The 23,452-nt window shown below is 42.3% G+C and overlaps 2 protein-coding genes across 3 annotated transcripts in view; one reads left to right on the top strand and one right to left on the bottom strand.

Annotated features, from left to right (window-relative positions):
* Positions 1-23,452, bottom strand: part of LOC127044256 (zinc finger protein with KRAB and SCAN domains 2-like) — a 618,075-nt gene that overhangs the window by 293,172 nt on the left and 301,451 nt on the right. The window lies entirely within an intron of this gene.
* DOK6 (docking protein 6) overlaps positions 13,149-23,452 on the top strand; it is a 439,614-nt gene continuing 429,310 nt past the window's right edge. For both annotated transcript variants that reach the window (XM_050938848.1, XM_050938847.1), the window contains exon 1: positions 13,149-13,382. In XM_050938848.1, coding sequence (XP_050794805.1) covers positions 13,317-13,382 — 66 coding nt within the window. In that variant the 5' untranslated portion in view covers positions 13,149-13,316. The remainder of the gene's footprint in view (positions 13,383-23,452) is intronic.

Here is a 23,452-nt window from a genome sequence, read left to right as displayed (position 1 = left end):
GGAGCATTTAAAGTTTAGCATTTCATTTGATCACCATTTCAGACAAACTCATGCTGCATCTTATGATGCAATTACTCTGGAATCCCAAGTCTTCTGAGGTTTCATACTTGTCAAAACAGAACTGAAATACAAGTTTGCCATTATGAATACTGATAGATGAATCTACCAATGACCACAGAAGCTTGCCACCGTGGCTTAGGGTGACCATATGTTCCTTTTTTAAGCCCTGTCCTCACTGTCCCAACCTTTTTTTTCAAAAGGAGGCATTTGTCCCATTTGCTCTTGCTGACTTGATCAGTTGGCAAGAGCAAATGGGACAAATGCCCACTTTTGTCAAAAAAATGGGGTGTGGTGTGGAGGGACATGGAGGGATGGGGGGATGACTGGAGATGCCAGCTCCAAGAGGCAGAGCTGTGGGGGCGGGGGTTTCTAGCAAGGGGTGACTGCCTTGTGTCAAGGCAGGGGGATGGGTGAGCGTGTTGAGGTGTCCCATGTTCTAATTAGGAAATATGGTCATCCCATGTGTGGCTTCAATTGTGATAACATTTTTGCTGTCACCATTGCTTCTTGGCATAGAGTAGAAATACCTTGTTTGTTACTGACCTTGAGAATACTTTGGCAAAGAGTTCACTGTGAATCCCAGAAGCTGTGTTTATTTTAACTAAATTTAAAATATAACATTTTTTAAAAGCCTAGATGAAGTCAGGGCTGTGAAGAGAGGATATTTCCTTCAGCAAGTGAAAAAGAACAGGTCCAATAAACTTGAAATTAAAAAAAAGATGTACTAAAATGTGCTAACACTTTATTATAAAAACATATGTAGTACTTGTGTCTTTAGGTGCCTTTTGCTCTCCACTATGAAATCTGTTTCATATTAAAAGTGTAAGAAAACAGGAAAGAAATATTTCCAGAAAATTAAATGAAATGTCAAAATAAAAAATCAATTTTTTAACATTAAAAGTTTCCAGGGGCTGATTTATTTACAGATTAATGCACTTCTTGGAACAATAGCCTTGAACCTAACATTGCACTAGAGGCAAGTGTTCATGATCTAGTAAAACACATCCTGTTGTGTCTTGTGGTTAGAAAGATAATGCAGTGCACACATTTTCTTCAGAATTTAAGGGATTAACAACGTGTGATTTTGAAAGCCAATGTATTATGTTTCTTTTAAAAATTAACAATAATAGTGTTCTTCTTATCCTATAATCAGCTGCTGTGCTACTTTTTAGAGACTCATGCTTTAGAGAGAACACTGACGTGCTTGAAATTCATTAGACACTCAATACATATTTTACAATGAAAAAGAAAGTGATTTTCCACCTAGAACATAATGCTTTACATATTCAGGGCCTGAGTCTGGGAGGTGCTGCGTGGGTTAGATTGGGCTGGGGGTGGAGGCTTTGAAGTGAGGAAGGAGGCTTTAAAAGCTCAGCCCAGATTTTAATGCTTTTTTAATTAGGTCTTGGTCTTTTAAGGCCATCGATCCTGGTAACTGTAGTCTTTAGAGGGATCATGTGACTGCAGACTGGCCATAAAAGGGGTGACTTTCCTCCTAGTAGAGATCAGAGTGGGCTGTGTGAAGGAGCTATTCTCTGGTTATTCTCCATTGTAGAAAGTGGAGCTCTGGACTAAAGAGAGCTGCAGTCAATGCTGTGCTGTGATGTTTGTTCCATTATTTTTATTTATAAATTACCTAAGTATTAAATATTATTTCTGAGACTAAATAAAGAAACTGGCAGAGGAAAGACCTGGTAAGAATCTTGTTGCGGAGAGAGATTTGAGGAGAGCAGCATCTTGGTTAGAGATTAAGCCCTTCAGAGTCATGAGTCTGTGTTAGCACTGGCATGGTTCCCTGCTGAGAAGAAACCAAGAGAAGGAGTTGATGAAAGCTGCATAAGAGGAGACCGGGGAAAAAGCAACAGCCAAGCATCTGGAGTGAGACAGATGGGGTTTCCCTGTGGGATGTGAGCTGGGAAACTATGACCAACAGCACTGACTGCCCTTGTCTCCTGCTTGATCTTTTGGTTTCTGTCATCATGTTCACCTACCACAGTCCAGTGGCCAACTCTACACTAAAAAATTGTGCCAGCATAGCTATGTCAGCTAGGAGAGTGGAAAATTCACCCCCCCCCCACTGACACAACTGTATCACCAGAACCCCCAGTTACATGCAGCTAAGCTGACAGAAGAGGGTTTCTGTTGGCTTAGCTAATGTTTTTGAAGGCGGTGGGATTACTATGTCAGCAGAAGAATTTCTTCTGTTGGCCTGCGCAACATCTATGCTACAGGGCTGTGCAGGCATAGGTTCTGCAGTGTAGACAGAGCCAGAACTCACTGGCAGCAGACACCTGTCTGTGTCTCTGAGGCTGGGGCCTGGTGTACATGTAAATATTAGATTGCTGTAGCTGTGTTGCTGTGGACTGTGAAAAATATTGTGCGCTGAGCGCTGTAGTTAGGTTGACCTAACCCCCTGTAAAGGCTGAACCAAAAACAATTTTTATTTTTATTTTTTAAAATCTTTGGTAAATTGAAAAGTCAAAAAAATTGTTTAGGACCAAAGGAAACATTTAGTTTTGATTTTCACTGTCTTTTATGGGCTTTTTAATTAAAAAAAATAAAGGACATCTCAAAACAAAGTTATTTTTAATCCAAAAATTGTTCTGTTTCATAGCTGTCAATTTTTTTTTACCTTTTTGGATTTTTTTGTTTTTGCTTTTGTTTGTTTTTACATGAACAATTCAGTGAAACAAATCCACAAAATGTTTGAGTGTCATAACTGAATTTTTGGCCACAATTTTGCCCAGCTCAACTTGTAGATGCCTATGCTCTTCTAAACTCAGGCATTGATAAATTAAAGGATTTTCTGTTTGTTTGTTTTTTAAAAGTGTATATATAAGAGCTGAGATAGAATATGCATGTCTATTTATTAGTTTAAATGAGACCCTGTTTTACTCTGATAAAAGTAGCTTAGTAAAATATGTGCTACTTATTATCATGCATAGGGAAAAGTTCCCATAATCTAAAGGGGTAACCAAGCCTTCTCTAGCCCCCTCTTCATCAGAGAGTTGAGTGACTGCACATTTTATGGGAACTAAACAGGATAATCATCTCACAACTTGTTCATCAGTTCCACTCAAAAATTAAATGCATGTGTACACCCTGATGAGAGCAGAATAGACCTCCAACTGCTCTGACATAATAGAGATATAATGGGGTACTGCAGAGCTCTGTAACTTTTGTGGGACTGAGACATTCATTTTCACCTGCTGTTGTATGTCTGAGCACTAATGAGCCATGAGTATTGATGATATGATGATGCATAAGTCATATTTAAATGCATAAATTGCTTGAAATTCATCTTCAACAGCAACACTTTATTTTTCTGAGCAATTTATCATGGAAAATAAAATTAAAAGTAAGATGAGCTAAAAAGCAATAAATAAATAACACCTTCCAAAACTGTATTAAAAACAAACTGTATCTAGGGCCACATGCTAATATGTGTTGTTGTAGTTAATATCGTGGGTCTGAGTCTCCAGTGCCTTCCAAGTTGTGTAGTCATTTCAACCTGTGCAAAATAAATACAACATGGATGCAAAATGCTACCACCAGCTTATGTGTGGAATTTGGATTTGATAGTGTCTTACACCTTTACATAGGCAAAACAGTGCAGGTTCAGGTCAGAAGTATACAACAGTAATTTCTCTTGTTCTTGATTTTATTTTCTGTGTAACTAATCTGAAGTTTTTTCTTTTTGTTTATAGAAGACAAAGAAAGGACTTTACTGTCATCAGATTGCCCTGAGTGTCATTGGTGGTTCTTTTAGGCTTTCTCACAAAAGGGGTCTATGTGCTGAAGAAGAACTCCAGACTTGTTTCATATCTCCTGATTGTGACTAGCTACTCCTTAGGGCTCTGATCCAAAGACCACTAAATCAATGGAAGTCTTCAATAAGCATAGTTCAGTGCTGAAACAAGAAAGATTTGCTAGATAATACTCCCTGGCTTAGGAGAATCTGAAAGATGTTTCTTATGAAAACAGTCACCAAACATTAAAATAAATGGTCCCTGGTGATTTTTATATGGACTGGCTTCCTTTTCAAGAATAAGAACAAAATATTATTTCAGGAACATCCAGAAACCCAGACAAATAAAAATGCTTCTCTTAATTATGAAAAGCTTACTGTTTTAGTGATACAGCAGTAGGTTCCATATTTTTTCACACCCTTCAGCTTTTATTCCTATTTGTCACATGTTTGTATGTGTGTTCCTTACTGAAACTTTATCTCATTATTTTTTTTGTTTTCATAGCAGTTGAGGAATGCTGCGTGGCATGTATACTTTTCATAAAATAACTAACTAGCTCCAAAATAAAAACCTCCCCTAGGGTTTTCACAGCTTCCTCTCATCTGAATGCTTCTACCAGTCTCTCCCTAGATACTGACTGTAACCCTTGTTTGTTTTTGTTTGTTTGACTTGTGGAAGGACAGTACTACCAGCAGTTTGGTAAAGCCAACCACCTCAAGGGCAAATGTGAAGAAAACATGTGTGGGGAGCAGGCTCTTCAGTTTTTCTGCCCTAATAAGGAGTGCTCCACACAATGAGGAATGTTTGAGAGGCATTCTACTGCACAGTACTTATGGGTATTCAACTATAGAGCAAGTTCTAGTCCTGAGTCTCCCCAAATCCTTAACTACCAGACACTCTGACTTCCTTTCCCCCCCTCCCCAGTTCATCACCTCCAAAGGCATGAAACCAGATCCCCACATGCTAGTTCGCTTTTGCACATAATCTCCACACTGTTTGCATACCAGAGATCTGCTTCAGGTTAAAATTTTAAAAAAGGGTTATTTAATAGAAAAATCACAGATTCAAAGATGAAATAACAAGGGAAGGAAACTTACAAGTTATACAGAAAATAAACCTATAGCCACAACTTCAGGCTTTACGCTTTCAGATTAGATAAAAATTCCTTTTCTAATACAAGTTACCTACTGCCTTTGAACTGTTTCCCAGCATACCCCCTATCAGCGAGAGGATCTAGTATTTCAAGGACAGCACCTGCCAATTGACTGTTGCTCAGTTTCTAAATGAAGTCCTCAGTTTCATGCCTCCTTTTTAAAAGGATATTTTTTTCCTTTCTTTCTTCTGGCATTGTGACTCAAGTTTATTCAGGGTGGGGAAATTCTAGCCAGCATGTCTCATTGTCTTCCCATTAACTCGAATGGCCCCTCATTTGTCCTTTCCTGGATTATACAATGTTTGCTGCTTCCAGCTAGTCTTGCCTGATTGGGGAGGCAGCCCCTCCCTGCCTGACTGCACCATAAATTATGAACAGAGTTTTCTATATGCACAAATACATAAATTCATAACTGCAGTCTGTATACATATCTAATGATGAGCATTAAGTTTAGAACATTATAAGCTTTCATAAAAGATCATACCTGACATATTTTTATTGCACATCGTATTATTCAACCAGTTGATTCAAGTGCTTATTCTTTGGGATTTATACCCTGTTATCCCCCAGTTATCTGGACCCTGATTGCCATAGCTTCAAGACTGACTTGAAAAAATTATTGGGTCTTGACATGTAGAATTCAGAGTGATGGAGGGAAAATAAAAGGAAAACTTTTCTTGCCCAGATCAATTTCTGATAAATCTCAAATATATTGCAAATCATATATCAAGTATAGTTATCTCATATCTGAACAGACTAACCACATTACCACTTAATTAAAACAGCCATATTATAAAGGAGAGAGCTCAGAGGCTGATAGGGAACAAGATTCAAACAGAAAGAGAGAATACTAGCAGCCCTGTAATGAAGGATGATAGGCAAGTAACAATGTATCTGACAGTCAAAAATGATCAATTCAGGAATTTCTGCCAAATCATTTTAATCTTCCAAAAACGCATTTAGTGCTCAAAACTGGTAGTTTCATGGAAAACAGTATTTTCAAACTCCTGCCTGTGGAACAAAAGAATGTATTAGGTGTCCAGATCTGTACAACTGCCTGGTCTACACTACGCATTTATACAGAATTTAGCAGCATTAAACTGATTTTATGCTTCGCCCGTCCATACAACGAAGCCCTTTATATTGATATAAAGAGCTCTTAAAACCTATTTCTGTACTCCTCCCCGATGAGGGGAGTAGCGCTGAAATCCATATTGCCATGTCGGATTAGGGTTAGTGTGGACGCAATTCGATGGTATTGGCCTCCGAGAGCTATCCCACAGTGCACCTTTGTGACTGCTCTGGAAAGCCATCTGAACTCGGATGGACTGGCCAGGTAGACAGGAAAAGTTCTACGAACTTTTGAATTTCATTTCCTATTTGGCCAGCATGGTGAGCTCTCCAGCACAGGTAACAATGCAGTCTCCTGAGAATCGAAAAAGAGTTCCAGCATGGACTGCACGGGAGGTACTGGATCTGATCGCTGTATGGGGAGAGGATTACGTGCTAACAGAACTCCGTTCCAAAAGACGAAATGAAAAAAAATTTGAAAAAATTTCCAAGGCCATGATGCAGAGAGGCCACACCAGGGACTCAGTACAGTGCCATGTGAAAATTAAGGAGCTCAGACAAGCCTACCAGAAAAACAAAGAAGCAAATGGAAAGTCCGGGGCAGGGCTTCTATGCTGAGCTGCATGCAGTTCTAGGGGGTTTCTGTCACCACTACCCAACTCCTGTCCGTGGATTCCGAGGTAGGGGTGGTAATCGCAGCCATGGCTGAGGATTCTGCGGATGGGGAAGATGAGGAGGAAGAGAAGGACGAGCTTGTAGAGAGCACACAGCACTCCATTTTCCCTAACAGCCAGGAGCTTTTCCTCACCCTGACGGAATTACCCTCCCAGCCCTCCCAAGCAACTGTCTCAGACAATGAAGCCATGGAAGGGACCTTTGGTGAGTGTATCTTGTAAACATAAGACATGGTTTAAAAGCAAGCATTTTTTAATGATTAATTTGCCCTGAGAACTTGGGATGCATTCGCAGCCAGTACAGTTACTGTAAAAGTCTGTTAACATGTCTGGGGATGGAGCGGAAATCCTCCAGGGACATCTCCTTGAAGCTTTCCTGGAGGTACTTCAAAAGCCTTTACAGAAGGTTTCTGGGCAGCGCTGCTTTATTCCGTCCTCCATGGTAGGACACTTGACCACGCCATGCATGTAGCAAGTAATCTGGTATCATTACATGACAAAGCCTAACTGCGTATGCTGGCATTCAAGCAACATCCATTCTTTATCTTGCTGTGTTATCCTCAGGAGAGTGATATCGTTCATGGTAACCTGGTTGAAATTCAGGAATTTAAATAAGGGGACAGAGATGGCCATTCCTACTGGGCTGTTTGCCTGTGGCTTAAAAGAAATCCTTCCCTGCAGGTAGCCAAACTGGGGGAAGCGGGGGGCGCGATTGGTGCTGAGCTTTTCCGCATTTGGCTAGCAGGGATCTTTCCTGCTACCAGCCATGCAATTGGCGGGGAGAAAAGGGGGGTGTTTAGCAGTGATCTTCCATGGTACCAGTCACAGGGTGGTTTCTGCTGCTGCACGTTAACAGGAAAGAAGCAGCACTCAACGGGCTTTGCTTGCTATTTGGGAAAGGAAGGCGCTAGATAGATGAAGGCTGCAGAAGACGAAAGACAATGGCTTACCATGGCCGCATGCAAGCCGAATTCTGCTGCCCGGACCTGCGTCTGTGTTCTGTAACACCAAAGCCACAGGCACTCAATATTAAGATGCAAAATGCGACCTTGTAGTGAAAACACATGTGCTATGTAAGGTGAATACTCACCGTGAAAGAGTATGACCATTGTTCTCTAAAATGTATCTTTTAAAATACTTCTCTCCCTTTTTTCCCTCACTCATGCAGCTGCAAATTTTTCAAGCCTCCCTACTCCTTTCCGAAGGCTATCTCAGATAAGGTGGTGGAAAAAAAAGACACGAGAAGAAATGTTTTTCGAAATCATGGAAGTGACCGGCAATGAAAGAGCTCATCTGAATGAGTGGAAGGATGTGGTAGCAAAGTACAGGAAAGATGCCAGTGACCGTGAGGACAGGAGGGACAAATGTGAGGACAGGAGAGACACTCGAGATGAGAGGAGAGATGCTCGAGATGAGAGGTGGCGGCAGGAAGATCAGCAGTGACGGGATGCAACTCTGGGGCTGCTGCGTGATCAAACTGATATGCTCTGGTGTATGGTGGAGCTTCAGGAACGGCAGCAGGATCACGGAGTGCCGCTGCAGCCCCTGTATAACCACCTTCCCCTCTCACCATGTTCCTTAGCCTCCTCACCCGCCAGACGAGTAAGAACTCATGGGGGTAGGCTCCGTGCACCAGCCCACTCCGCCCCAGTGGACAGCCCAACCAAAAGGCTCTCATTATTATGAAATTTTTTTAGTGGCCTTTTCCTTCCCTACTATTCTCCTCCCAAACCCTACCCAGGCTACCTTGTCAGTTCTCTCCTTCTTTTTATAATTAAGTAATAAAGAATACATGAATTTTAAATGAGAGTGACTTTATTTCCTTAGAAAGCAAGCTGTGATCGAAGGGTGGCTTACAGGGAATGAGTCAATCAAGGGGGTGGGGGGTTCATCAAGGAGAAACAAACACAACAGTCACAATGTACCCTGGCCAGTGATTAAACTGGTTTTCAAAGCTTCTCTAATGAGCAGCGCTTCCTGATGTGCTCTTCTAATTGCCCTGGTGTCTGGCTGTGCACAATCAGCGGCCAGGTGATTTGCCTCAGCCTCCCACCCCGCCATAAAAGTCTCCCCCTTACTCTCACAGAGATTGTGGAGCACACAGCAAGCAGCAATAACAATGGGGATATTGGTTTGGCTGAGGTCTGACCGAGTCAGTAATGTGCACCAGCGCACCTTTAAACGGCCAAATGCACATTCTGCCACCATTCTGCACTTGCTCAGCCTATAGTTGGACAGCTCCTGACTACTGTCCTTGCTGCCTATGTATGACTTCATGAGCCATGGCATCAAGGGGTGGGCTGGGTCCCCCAGGATAACTACAGGCATTTCAACATCCCCAACTGTTATTTTCTGATCTGGGAAGTAATTCCCTTGCTGCAGCCGTTTAAATAGAGTAGTGTTCCTGAAGACATGAGCGTCATGAACCCTTCCCAGCCATCCCACGTAGATGTTGGTGAAACGTCCCTTGTGATCCACTAGTGCTTGCAGCACCATTGAAAAGTACCCCTTTCGGTTTATGTACTGGCTGCCCTGGTGCTCCGGTGCCAAGATAGGGATATGGGTTCCACCACAGTTAGGGAAACCCATTGCAGCAAAGCCATCCACTCTGACCTGCACATTTCCCAGAGTCACAACCTTTGGTAGCAGCAGCTTAGTGATTGCTTTGGCTACTTGCATCACAGCAGCCCCCACAGTAGATTTGCCCACTCCATATTGATTCCCGACTGACCGGTAGCTGTCTGGCGTTGCAAGCTTCCAGAGGGCTATTGTCACTCGCTTCTCAACTGTGAGGGCTGCTCTCATCTTTGTATTCTGGCGCTTCAGGGCAAGGGAAAGCAAGTCACAAAGTTCCATGAAAGTGCCCTTACACATGCAAAAGTTTTGCAGCCACTGGGAATCGTCCCAGACCTGCAACACTATGCGGTCCCACCAGTCTGTGCTTGTTTCCTGGGCCCAAAATTGGCGTTCCATGGCTAGAACCTGCCTCATTACCAGCAGGATCTCCAAAGTGCAGGGGCCCGCAGTTTGACAGAATTCTGAGTCCATGTCCTCATCACTCTCGTCGCTGCGCTGCCATAGCAGCCGCCTCCACGCCTGGTTTTGCAGGTCCTGGTTCAGCATAAACTGCATGATAATGTGCGAGGTGTTTACAATGTTCATGACAGCTGACTTGAGCTGAGTAGGCTCCATGCTTGCCATGGTATGGCATCTGCACAGTTCACCCAGGAAAAACGGTGCGAAATTGTTGTCTGTCATTGCTTTCATGAAGGGAGGGGGAGGATTTACCCAGAACCACCAGCAACTGGGATCGCAACCCAGAATTCCTATTGGCAGGAGAGACTGTGAGAACTATGGGATAACTATGGGATAGCTACCCACAGTGCAGCGCTCCAGAAATCGACCCTAGCCTCGGTACATGGATGCACACCACCGAATTAATGTGCTTCATGTGGATGCGTGCAGTCAACTTTATACAATCTGTTTCCAAAAATCGGTTTCTGTAAAATCAGAATAATCCCTTAGTGTAGACTCTTAGTATGCAACAAGGCTGAATTAATTATACGGTGCTTTAACCTGCTGAGTACTAAGGAGCCATGTGGACCTTGCTGTTGTGCATTAAAAGTTCTTTAGTGAATTTTGCATACTGCTCTTTCAAATATCAGTGGATGTTTTTTGTAATTTAAACAACTGCTAGTCTCATTTTGGTCAAACCCTCTATTTAATGTGTCCTAAGGCATCTTGAAAACACTTTTGTCAATAAACAAATTCCATTTGTTTTTCTTGAGTTATGGAATATTTTGATATGAAATAAACCCAAATTTAAAATTAGGAAAGAAATATCCTTGTATATAGAGTAGAACAAAGTTATATTATCTCTTGGTCATTTTATTATAAATAAACACAAGCTATATCTGTCTATATGACAAATATTTCTCTCCATCTCTCTCTCAGCTTATCTACCATGAACAACTGCATGATTAGATAAATGCTTGTGCTTGGATGGAAATAATGCAGATGTTAAACTGCTAGAAGCAAGTGTCTACGAAAGTTTAGGGAGATATAAACTCTCAGCTCACCTATCTGTTAACAAAGTTTAAATTAAACAGGAAAAAAAGATGAAATTGGAAGTTGAGTGAAAATATTCCTTCCCTAGCATTTGGAAAATTTCAAACTCACTAGGATCTGATCCAAGCCTACTATTGCCAATGGATCAGACTGTTAATGCTCAGTCTTTTCCTAAAATAGGGCCCTAAACCAAGATAATTGGATGCAAGAGAAAATACACAACTCTGGATTTTCAGATGAGTTTAAAAAAAAATCTGGAGTTCCAGACACATCAAGCCTTATATTTTAATCCACTTATTATTCTTATATATTATTATAAAACATACACTGAAGTGACATAGCCTTTTCTCATAACTCCATCTCCAATGCTCTGAAATCTATTTTCCAGATTTCGATCAGTCTCCATCTTTTCCTTACGTGCTTAAGGGTGTATTTCTAGATGTAACTCTAGAGAGTTTTACTGGAAAGTACAACTTGGCCAAAGGTTGGCCAATCTTAATATTATTATATCAGAGAAGAAACTCACTTAATGGGAGAAACAATAAAATATAGTATTATAATTTTAATGTCCTGTACATTAACATTTTTTACTGAGACTGATATGAAAACCACTCAAAACAGAAAAGAGAAATTATGGAAAAGTACTTTTGATCTCACCTCAAAAGCACACTTTAAATCTGTAATATATATGTACACATATATTGCAAATTCTTCATAAATAACGCTTCAGGGGTCAATGGTGCCATTTGACTGAGAACAGCAATTTTTTAGTAAAATAGTCATGAAACTTTCATTAAGCCTATCATAAACCTCTAACTTTCACATAAAATATTGTAAAAAATTAATTTTTACAATCTGCTAATGATGTGTGTCTCTTACGTCTATAGCTTGGCTTTGTGGAGCAGGTTAAATCACCTGTCTACCCTGGGTTTGCACATACTTAAGTAAATCATTCAGAGTTGTTTTTCCTGGTGTCTTCAAAACATAAGCTAGCATTCTTGCAGAATCATTCTTTGCTAGATCTGCCTTAAGGAGCATTATAATTAAAGACATGCTTATCACTGCTGAGGGTATATAGTACTATGTGTGTGGCACAATATGGAGTTCCATTTCTCAAGCTCAAAGGGGCTTGTACTTTATTTTTTGTTGGTTGTTCAAAATATTTGTTTTATTGATGCAATACTCTAAAGTGTTTGACAATGGGATCTAGTGTGCATTCCTGAATGACTTAAAAAGAAGAGCCTAGCCTTTCTTTATGCCTTTGTGTAAATCACTTGTCTGAATTTTTAACACAATATGTGCTGGATCCGCAAACAAATACACACCTGAGTCACTTTAAACTAAATATCTGAGCTTTTCAAATCATTTTAGCCATACAGGTTATACAGTTGTTTCATTTCAGTGGGCGTTCTTGTGGCTAAATGCCCTGGCTGGATTGGAAAATCTCAACCAAAGACACCGATCGCTGTAAAGTTTCTCTTGCCCGTCAGTGTTTGCAGGATCTCGTCTCACAAGTGTACTCAACACTTTTTGGTGCAAGTCAATTCTGACATGACTTTGTCCACATGAAAACATTCAGGGATTGTGCCTACCAAGGTACGCACATGTGCCCTGGTCAAGTGTAAAAATCCTTAAGCAGCTGCCACTGTCTCCGAATGGACCATTATACTTATTTATTGAAATGACAGTTGCACTTATTGTGCTAGGCACAGTACAAACATAGGAGGGATGATCTCTGCCTTCAACAGTCACAGCCCAACTGGACGAGCCCGAGGGAAGGCCAAGGATTATTTCCCTTGATACGTTTTTAAGAGGCAAAATTAGACCCCTGCCCTCCTCTTCCCTCCGCTACCTGAGCCAGGAAATCCGCGCTATCCCCCTGGGTCACAAAAAGGGCTGGGTGAGCCGAGGGCATAAACTCCCCGAGCATCTTCTCCCGGGAGCGTGGGCAGCAGCGGAGGCGGAGCGTGCCTGGCTGAGGTGCGGGGAACAGAGCCTGGAGGTGGGACCGGCAGATGGTGCCTTCCCCTCCTCCCCTGGCTGCTGAGGTGTGAGGAGGCGGCCCGGAGCCGGTGCCCACCCTCCCCCTCGCCGCGCAGGCGGATGGTGCGGTCCGGACAGCTGTGGCGCTACCGCCGAGTGATGCGGGAGGGCGGCTTCCGTGCCGGTGGCGGCGACAGCAGCAGGGGAGGGGGAAGCAAACAGCTGGCGGAACAGCGAGGAGCGGGTCTCGGCTCCAGGCAGTAGCTGCGGTCGCCGCTTCCCCCTTTCACCTGCCTCTCCCCGCTGCTGCTGGAGCAGAGCCGCTCGCTCTTCCCCCTCGCCGCCGCTCCGGGGCTGAGCGCAGCGCCCTGCGGGAGGAGCGGGCTGCAGCCGGGCAGCGCGAGCCAGGCGGGAGCCGGGAGCAGCCCCGCTGCTGCTGCTGCCTGGATGCCAGAGGCTCCCCGGGAGCCGGCGGCCAGAGACACCCCGGAAGAGCCGGAGGAGGAGGACGAGGCCCCCGGGCTGTGAGCGGAGCGGAGGAAGCAGGCACCGCTGGCCATGGCCTCCAACTTTAACGATATCGTCAAGCAGGGCTATGTGAAAATCCGCAGCAGGAAGCTGGGGGTGAGCCGGTTGCTTTCTTTCCCCTTTCTCCGGTCCTTCTCGCGCGCCTTTCCCTGGCACTTTCGGAGGGTGGGCACCTACCGACACCTCCTTTCCGTGGCTGGCAGGAGCTGGTGAGCAGGGCTTGCTCCCAGCTCCGCAGGGAGAGCGGCGGTGCTGGGGACAGTGTGGGGAGCAGGGACCTGCTGCTGCTGCCGCCTGGACTTTGCTTTCCCTTGACTTGGGTTGGAGGAGGGCGTTGCGCTAGCTGTGTGCCTTACAGACGGGCCCCCCAGTGAAGGCGCCGTTTCTCCTATTTTCCTTGATGATTGACGTGTTTAGCTAATAGAGGTGATCGGGTTTTGTAATTTGATGGGAGCCTCTTTTTCCCTGTAGCGGTGTCTCAAGCTGGTGAGGAAATTTCCATTTGGGTGTTTCTTCCCCCCCCCCCTCCACTCCCCATTTAAAGCTTGCACTTGAACTAGGGTGGGAGGAGGGGAAAGTGGGGCAGTCTCTGCAAACTTTGGGCAGAGAGCTCCTTTCTCCTGTGGAGGTGGGATGGGTCCAACCGAAGGAAATGATGGAAAAACCCGAGATTTCTGAACGGCTCCACAGCAGCCTGGTAAACGAATTGAGGAAACAGTGAAGATCGGTGCAGGAAGAATTCTGGCTCGGGGCTGGAGGAGAGGAGCATAGTAGCTGGTCGGGGGGGGGCTGGGAGGAGTGTAGGGAAATTGGGAGAGAGGAGAGTAACACCTCAATGGGCAGACAGCGTGGACTGAAGGGGAATTGAAAGATTAAATAGACACACTGGTTGGTGGCCGTCAGTGTGTGCAAAATATATGCCAGTGGATAGGAAAAAGTGACCGAAACAGGGTAGCCCAGAGGGGTAGTCAGAGTCACTTTGATGAATGGACACTAGACAGGTAATGCTTACTCTGCTTGCCCGTAAAAGCTTCCTCTGAAGGGCAGCGATACAACGACCTAGGCAGACAGAAACAGCAACAGAACGGACGGAACTTTCCAAACTTCGGACACTTCTTAAACGCTTCAGAACTTTGCCTTCTCTCTCTGTTTTGCGGATGCTGGAACAATGCGAATTAAAAGGCCCTAATGAACCGCAGCCGAAATCATGATTAGTTTGCTTTTGTTTGAATGCATGAGCCAGAAGAGCTTTTATGATTTTATTAAAAAGTTGTTCAGGGAGAAGAAATTGTCAGTTTACGGGAAGCAGTGTGATTAGTCCTCAATCCAGGAGTTCCTTCAATTCCCACACGTGTTTGTAGACTGGCAGGTGTTTGGAGTAAAGGGGAAGGAGTTCAGTTGGTAGCCTTGGCGCTTGTTTGCTTCTGGGGAAGGCTCCTCCTGAGAACAAGGTGCAGACAACGTGCTGAGAAGGGGCAACACATTCTGGTCTCTGCTGCCTGGGTGCAATGAAGAATTAACTTCTCCACTGACTTCAGTGACGTGAGTTCGAATTCACACCCGAGTGACTCAGAGCAGAATCCCACTAGGTGCTTAGAAGAGATATTGTGGTAGAGCTTTCCGCGTAATGGGCTGTTTAGCCAGGAATACAAAAGGAATTTAACCCAAGCAGGCTGTGTGTCACGTGGGCTGCAGAGCAGAGCCGGCTGGGTCTGTATTAGGCAAGCAGTCGCAGCAGAGGGCAGGAAGGAAGGTGCAGTCTTAGGCGCCAGCTCTCATGTCAAGGGCCTTTTCTCGAAAGAATGAGCCGCGTTTCTCTATCATCATCTCCCTCTCCCCGACCCCAAAGCCAGATAAAGGAGAGGCCGTATGAAATCTGCAATTCTACAAGTAACTGGGAGCTTATCGCAGAGCTAATATATTTCACTCTCTCTCTCTCTTCCCCCGGATGCGATGCTTTGCTTGCAGACGCGGTGTACAGGACAATGGAAGTAATCATAAATTGACCTTTGTAACACTTTGCTGTCTTGACAGGGATGTTAGTTCCCAAAGGACACAGCAGAGTTTGGTTGGAAACTCACGTACAGCTTTCAGATGGAAAATGTTAGGGAAATTATTTAAAGTCCAGCGAGCAATGACACCTCCTTCCTCTTTCCCACCCTCCCCCCCCCCAACAAAAAATCATGATTTTCAGGGTCGAGCATTAGTTTGTGTCAGAAAGCTATCTCTGAACCTTAGTGGCATCTGTTAACCCTAGCTCCTGAGTCTCTAGTGGTATTATGGGGGCCCGATCCAGAGCAATAAAAAATTGAATCCAGGTAGTATCACAGCACGTTAGGGCTCTTAACTGGAGGCAGAATTATCCTGTTGATTTACCTTCCAAAAATAATTGGCCATATCTCTAAATATATACAAATTAAACAAAGAGTATATGCAGTAAACATGCAATGGCTGCATATTAGCAGGCATCACACAAGGTTAATGTAAACGTCCACAAGTGACATATATGAAGACAGTAATTTCATCATGGCATAGCTTATATGGTTGAAGTTCTCCTTTTTGAGATGTAAATCTGACTTGTGGCTGATAACAATAGTGTGCTCTAAAGAACTACACATTATTCATGGTAGCTTTCTGTTGTGGTGCAGAAGGTAGAAGAGACCAGCTCTATAATCTCTCTGGAAAATTGTCTCCTGTTAAGAAGATGTAGGGTGTGAGAGTTCAGATTGCACAACCTCAAGTACATGGTAGTATAAGCTTATATGTGGAAAGTAGGGATGCAGATGTGAGTAAACTAAATAATCACATATAATGTACAAATGCATATTATTGTGTAAAAAAAAAAAAAGAAAAAAGCATCAAAATTCATGAGAAGCTGTGGTTGAAATGTGTGACTGTGTGTATATCTGTCCATAGCTAATCAGATTCTATCCTGCCTGAATTTTCTAAATGAATGTAAATTTTATTCACAAAGTGAAATATTAAAGATTCAGGTTTCTTTCCTTATATAATAGTATATTTCCAAATGAATGAGAGAATCTGACTGTAGTATTTTACAGTTAAGCCTTAATAAATTGTACTAAAACCTGCCCTCCTGTAGGTGAATAAATCCTCTTTAACGGATGTAATAACATGAGTTTCTCATCATCCAAGAAAATAAATAATGAAATAGAAGGTCTGTATGTTGGATCTTGTTGCCTAGATAATTCTGAAATATGTAAAGAGCATTTGATCTCATTAGGATATTTCTTAAATTATTTATTTCTCCTAAACTTTAAGTACATTAATTTTCTATTATAATGATCTAAATTCTAAGAATGTTTTTTGGTGGCCTGTAAAAGTAGATCAGAACTGGGAGAGCCCAGATGGCTAATGCCACTTTTAATGCCAAACCTGGGCTATAAAGCTGCTTTTATCCTCTAGGCAGGTAGCCAATCCATTACAGAAGTTCTTCTAGTGCTTTTGCTATATTCAGTCTTGTTTTATGACTGAGTGAGCCCTGGCTGAGAACCAAACTAAAGATATTGTGATCTAACGCAACCTGTGGAGTGACAGTCAGATGTTCAGGTGGGCGAAATAGTGCTACAGTACAAACAGAGACAGTGTCATTCATATTTGAGAAACCAATCTTAATTTTGGAGTAAAATTTTGGTAGACTATGTAGTTTCTGGAAACTAAAGCCATCTTATCACACCTCATGAATTTCACAATTCTAAGAAGAAAAATGTCTCTTTTGAGTGCTTTATTATAAAATATGGTATATGTATCACTATTTTGTTAAAGTTATATTTTGGTTTAATTCTTAATGCCATGTAGTCCATTTGGCTAATCCCTCCCTACATAGGAATATATTTGAATTTAGATTTCGGTATAGGAAATTCTCCCTTCATTTAAGGTTCTCAATAGCAGCATCCATTTTTAAGTTGTGATTATTTTACAAGTGTATTCTACTCTTTTTCAGAGAAAGTAAGAGAATTATTATAACTTACAATCAACACTGTAGCAGGGGTTAACAATTTCATTCCAAAATGCTCATTTCAAATCAAAGAAAGGGCCCAAGTCCTGATGGAAATAAATGACAAAACATGTTACCAGAATGAATAAATGATTTGTTTCACAGTGGACCTACAAGATGTACTGATCATCTTTATTTTGTTGTCTTCCTCCCCATAACCAAGCACCAGTCTAACACTAGGCTTATGCCTTAATGGGTTTGTGTGTACTTTTTTGCCATCCATCAATTTTCAGATTGACCCCATTGTGTACACTATTTATTTACGCAGCCGGTAAAAATAGCTCCTTTTGATCCAGAATCAGAGACAATAATATCACAGAGAGAAACCTTACTTACAATTCTGTTTTTCTCAAAATCTGTCAACTGCCGCCATTGGGAATATAATTAAAGCTGCTGCAGAAGCAGCAGGATGTGGAAGAAATTTACCCAACTAGTTTAACACACCAACAGTCTAGTTACTTTCGTTGATTTAAAATTTTTAAAAAGGTACACAAAGTATTTTAGGATGCCCAGCAACTTGAAATACGGTCTGTGCATGAAAATGTCCTAAACATGTGCACATCAATTGCAGTCTTTTATAAATATCTGAACTCCCACAAATTTGGAATCTGTAGTCAGTAAGGATAATACTTGTAATTAAAGTTTTTTTTTTTTTCCAGAGATCTGGATTCCCAATGGCCTGAATATGAGTGTCTTTTCAACTCTCTAACATTACCACAGTGTTTGGTATTTTGCATTTCTCTAATATTACATAAAGGAAGGACCTCATTCTTCAGCTGTTACATTTGACCCGTGTGACCCTCTTTTGAAATAACTTCAATTGTACTGTGGTGTGCTGTTCAGATTATAATAGGTCATTTGTGTAGTATGGAATAGGACTGTGCTGCCTTTGTTCTTTTTGAATCTTTCATATTTGTGTTGCATTAAAATTCATATGACACAATTTTACACCATACTAGTTGTGCTCACAGGCTGCAACTTCCTTGTAAGAGACAGGAATCCTTTTATTGTCTTCTAATATCCTAAGCTGCAAACATTTCATGCATTGTTGGAGTGCTGTTTCTAAGAAGGAAAAACAATTTGATGTCACATTACATAGTCTGATATTAAAAGGAGTATTGCATCACTGCTACAATTTTGTTTTGATCCATTTCAACCGCTTTGGTCACAACTTTTATTTTATTTATTGCACCTTTTGACCATAGTGCAAAAGAATTCTGTGTAATAGAAATTTTCATTGAGTTTGTGACTATATCCTGTGGTTTGTTTGTGTTTCCACATGGTGAGCAGAATGATTTGCTGAGTGGTTCATTTTGTACACTAATGCTGTTATCCAAAGAGCAAATTGTACCTGCCAGTCAGCCTTGAGTGAGTAATAAATAACAGGTTGCTGGTAGCCCTTTAATGAAAAGTTTTATCATATAGCAAACTATTTTTAACCATGCTAGTAAATCATTACAGGTAGCTTTTCTGAAGATGAACACTATGCTTTTCCTGCTGATTGATTGAGGACAGAGTTAGCATTATTGTGAACATGAACTAAGCTGCAGTCTGGGATCCTCTTGAAACATTGCAGTAAATACCTTGCAAAATGTTACTATTTAAATTACAGTCTCGCTAAGAAGAAGTCAAGAAAATATGCAGTGCTTTAGCTTATATTGATTGAGAACAAAAGCGCTGTTTAACTGTAGGGGTTATGATGGATGTAATGAGCATAATGGATGGTCTTTCACCTGGTTAGATTGTGGTAACTTATTATGAACAAAAGAAACAACTTGGTATTAGGTGGAATGGGCTGACCTGATTATTTTCTTTCCGTAGTTTGCCCTATATTTTCTGTTACATTAGCTCAAGGTCTTTGAAGGAATTCACAATGATGCCTATGATGTCATCATCATTTGTGAAATAAACCCTGACTTATTTCAGTGCATGAAAACAATTAAGATGAGCACTTTTAATATAATTTCTGTTTATAATGTGCTTTATTTAATATTAACGAATCTGCAGACCTTCAGCATTCATAAGTCTAATTCTGTGTGAAAGAACTTCTATTATTGTCACACCACTTCAAGACAGTCTGAGATGTGGCATTAAAAGGATCTGACTATAATCTATTAAAGCATCTAGTAACATGTACTGTACAATCCTGACAGTATACTCTCTGATTACCAATAATTATTCTTTTTTATCATGAAGAAATTAAGTGCAAATGATCCACTCCTTTAATGAGTTGTTTATTCTTGAACCTATACATCATTTTTTTTTGGGGTGCACGATTGTTGTGTGAGTGAATTTGCTGAATTAAATGGTAGATGGGATTTCCAATCAACTTATTATGCATAGTGGCAGTAGTTTTGTGATTTAAACTGTGATTTAGTGACTGGACAAAATTGAGCAAAAACCTAGAGAGAAGCTTAGAATCCACTGTAAATAAAAATAAAAAAACTCAGTTTTTCCAAGTGTTTGTTTAAACATACTATTTATATTCATGTTAAATATTTTGTGCTTGGCCTTAAGTGGCAGTTTCTCTCCTGAAGATTATGCGCATTGCCTCCATGTCGCTGCAGGTTATGGGAACTACAACATTTTCTCTCATATGTAATACCATTGGTTTCAAAGGGATAAGTCCTCATCTGTGTAACGATTACTCACGGGAATGAGAGTTTGTGGAATTGAGCCCTTCGTCATACCAGTGATCAGGCAATAAATTTTTATTTGATTTTAGCTGTTAGTATGCCTTCACTCTAAGTTAATGGCCCTACTGAGCCATCAGTTAATGGTCTGTTGTTTTTGTCCTATTATGAGCATTAAGGGCCTGATTGACAGCCCACTGAATTCAGTTTAAATAATCCCATTGACTTCAGTGGTCTTTGGGCCAGGTCCTTAGAGGAAAATGAGTAAACTGCATACAATCTGAATTTTCTTGTTATAAAAAACCCCTACAACCTGTACTCCTATGAATAGTCCTTCTCATTAATAATTGTGGCAGGATCATGCTTTGTTTACAATTGAACTATGTAATAATAAGTAATTGTGCACATCACGTGTTCAAATAGTGAGTTGCTTCTGACCTTTCAGTAAATGATTCTTCTGTTTTAATTCATTCATACAGATTGTCACCTGTGCCTTCACAATGTTTTCTATGCGTTGCCTAGCAGCAACAAATTTTTACTCACATTAGTTACTTTAGTTTTTATATATGAAACCTAGAAGATTCTAAGAAGCACAGAATAAGATGCTTTCATTTTTTAAAAAGATGAGTAATGTTTCTGTGAATGTCATACATTGTAAAGTTTGTGTATTATTCTGAATTTGACAGAACAAGCTATTAATTCAAACACTTTCCACAAATGTCAGTTTTTAGCTGACATGCTTGGTATGTCTGCTTACAAATCTTGTAAAATATTTTAGATATTTGAGGTAAATAACACTCCGGTTTGTGACAATTTACTGATATTGATTTAGATTGCTGGCCACTTTCTGAATTGAAACATGTTTCTGAAACAAAATGACAGTATTTTCCTTTACACTGTAATCTTTTAAACATTTTTAAATACACCATGTCAATCTCTGCAGCTCTAATATCCAGAGCTGTAACTATGTCTGACTTAAGTTAACATTTAATCTGTTGCAAAGTTGTACTTCCAGATAAAATATATAGTTTGTCTGTGTTTGCTTTGGTCTTTGAAGATTCAGCAATATTTAAAGGGTATTTTATTAAAGTGTGTGGGAAGTTTGTATGTAATGGGCTAATAGTGCACACCTGCTACTCATCTGAGTCAAGCCTATTTGCATGAGTAAAGGTTTCTAGAATCTGACTGTTGGTGCTTATCTACCATATAAAAATTTTCATAGGTACTAATCTGAAATGTTTCAGGAATGTCACGTTAAAATAAAGACAGTGACACAGTTCAGACATCTGTTCTCTTTATTTTGCTGTTTACAGATAATGTACATTAAATAGATGGCCCTTTCAATGATTCACTGTTAATTAAAATGTATAAGCATATGTCACCGTGCTCAGTGGGAATACTAGATTCCCAACAAACTGCTGAGAAATGGGGCAGACCCACCACTCTGGTTAACAGGAACACAGAAATGCAGTCGTCTTAGGTATCCCGGCCCTTATTTCATCAGGCACACACTAGACTAGACTTTATAATGAGTGGTTATTTAAACCCAGTTTAATCAAACAAAGGGTTCTTCCGATCTCAAAAGATCACCCACATACCCAGGTCAATATATAACTCAGATCTTACCTAATAATCACACCGTTGCGAATCCTTTATCTAATATTTAAAGGTTTATTTATAAGAGAAAAGAATGAGAGATTTAAAATGGTCAAAGAAATCAATTGCATAAACCGTTGCAGAATTCTTATATCAGGTTTAAAGCAATGATGTTAGAGACTGATGGCCAGGGGTGGCTCCAGACCCCAGCACGCCAAGCACATGCTTGGGGCGGCATGTCGCGGGGGGCACTCTGCCGGTCCCCAAGAGGACGGCAGGCATGGTGCCTTCGGCAGCATGCCTGCGGGAGGTCCACCAGAGCCGTGGGACCGGCGAGCGGCAGAGAGCTCCCCGCAGCATGACGCTGTGGTTGGGGCAGCGAAATGTCTAGAGCCGCCCCTGCTGATGGCTCATAAAGCTTCTGGTAACTTCCGAAAGATTGGAAGGTCCTCAGTCAATTGGTTGGAATGCTTCTTTTAGTGTAAGTCCATAGTGCAGAGATCAGAGCAGGAATGAGGCAAATAGAGATGCTTCCAGGGTCTTCTGTATCTTCTCCCATGTGGAGGGAATGCTCTCAGTCTTAGGTCTTGTCTACACTGGCAAGTTTCTGCGCAATAAAGCAGCTTTCTGCATTGTAACTCACAAGATGTACACACTGCCAAGCCACTTAGTGCACAGAAACTGCGCAGTTGCAGCACTGTAAAAAACCAACCACCCTGATGAGAGGCGTACAGTGGGGGTACAGCGCCGGGGTGCCAGTGTAGATGTAAGCAGGGGAATGTCCTGCTGTTGGGGGAACTTTCCTGGCTTATACACTACCCCAATGAAATGGGCTAGTGAAAGGATCTGAGTCCTCGCTCCCACTTCCTTTACCCAGAGGGCTCCCCTTCCACTCTCCTGTGTGGCAGAGTCCTCGTAACCCCAACAAGGCTGGGCCCAGGATTCCTGGGGGGCTTGACCCCCAGCCTTGTCGTGGTCACTTAGGGCATGGGCTAGGGAGTCCCCACTCTGGGCTACTCTCTCTGCACTGGATGCTTCCTTGACCCATGATCATTACATACAGTTCAAAGCAAATACAATTTATTAAACAGCAATCAATTTAAAAAAAATAAGGAAAAATGGGAAAGGTTAAAAGAAAATACATAATCTCCCTCTGTGGCATGGGGACATCACAAACAGCAGCCTCTGGAAAGTAAGGGAAGTTCACAGTCTGTTCCTCACAAGTCCCAGGTCGTCTCCTCCAGCCCTGGCTGTGCTGCAGGGATGCTGCAGGTTGGACACTTGCTCTGGTGATGGCCACAGGCTTTAGGTGGCAGGACCCTTCTTCCCAGCATTGCCCCTGACCTGTCAGGGTTACAGTCCCCCTCCAAGTCTGGCCTACAAGGCATCTTGGCTGGGGGCATTTCCCTGTATTGGGCCTGCTGCCCAAGGTCCCCCTCGCCCTTCCCAGTTGCTCATCACACCCGATTCTGGACTGCACCAGCTCCAGCTTCAGCTCCACCACTCTGTCTCAGCATGGCTGCCGCTCTGACTCCAGCTCCCTGAGCGGCTTCTCTGGCCCCTCTGGCTCTGGTTGCTGCAGCTCTCCTCCCACCACAGGTCTGCTCTCTGGGCTGCCTCTGTGACTCTGCTCCCAGCACTGACCTGCATCCTGGGCTGCTTTTCTGGCCTCTCTGGATCTGGCACAGCTCTGCTCCCCAGCTCAGCTTGGGCCCCTGCTTTCTTCTTAGCTCAGCCCGACTCTGTCTGACTCAGGCAATTCCAGCTCACATGGAGGACGCGATGCCCCAGCCTCCTGACTCCCTGATTGACAGGGTGGGTAGGCTAATCAGGCTGACCTGGAGCATTGTTCCTGGGGACTGTCAGTCTCAGCGTCCTGATTTCTCATCGATCCTACCCCTTTGTTTTGGTACTGGGAGCTA

The sequence above is a fragment of the Gopherus flavomarginatus genome, chromosome 2 (assembly GCF_025201925.1).
Source record: "Gopherus flavomarginatus isolate rGopFla2 chromosome 2, rGopFla2.mat.asm, whole genome shotgun sequence".
Lineage (NCBI taxonomy): Eukaryota > Metazoa > Chordata > Testudines > Testudinidae > Gopherus > Gopherus flavomarginatus.
The sequence above is the reverse complement of the archived record's forward strand: the minus strand, read 5'-3'. Positions and strand labels throughout refer to the sequence as shown.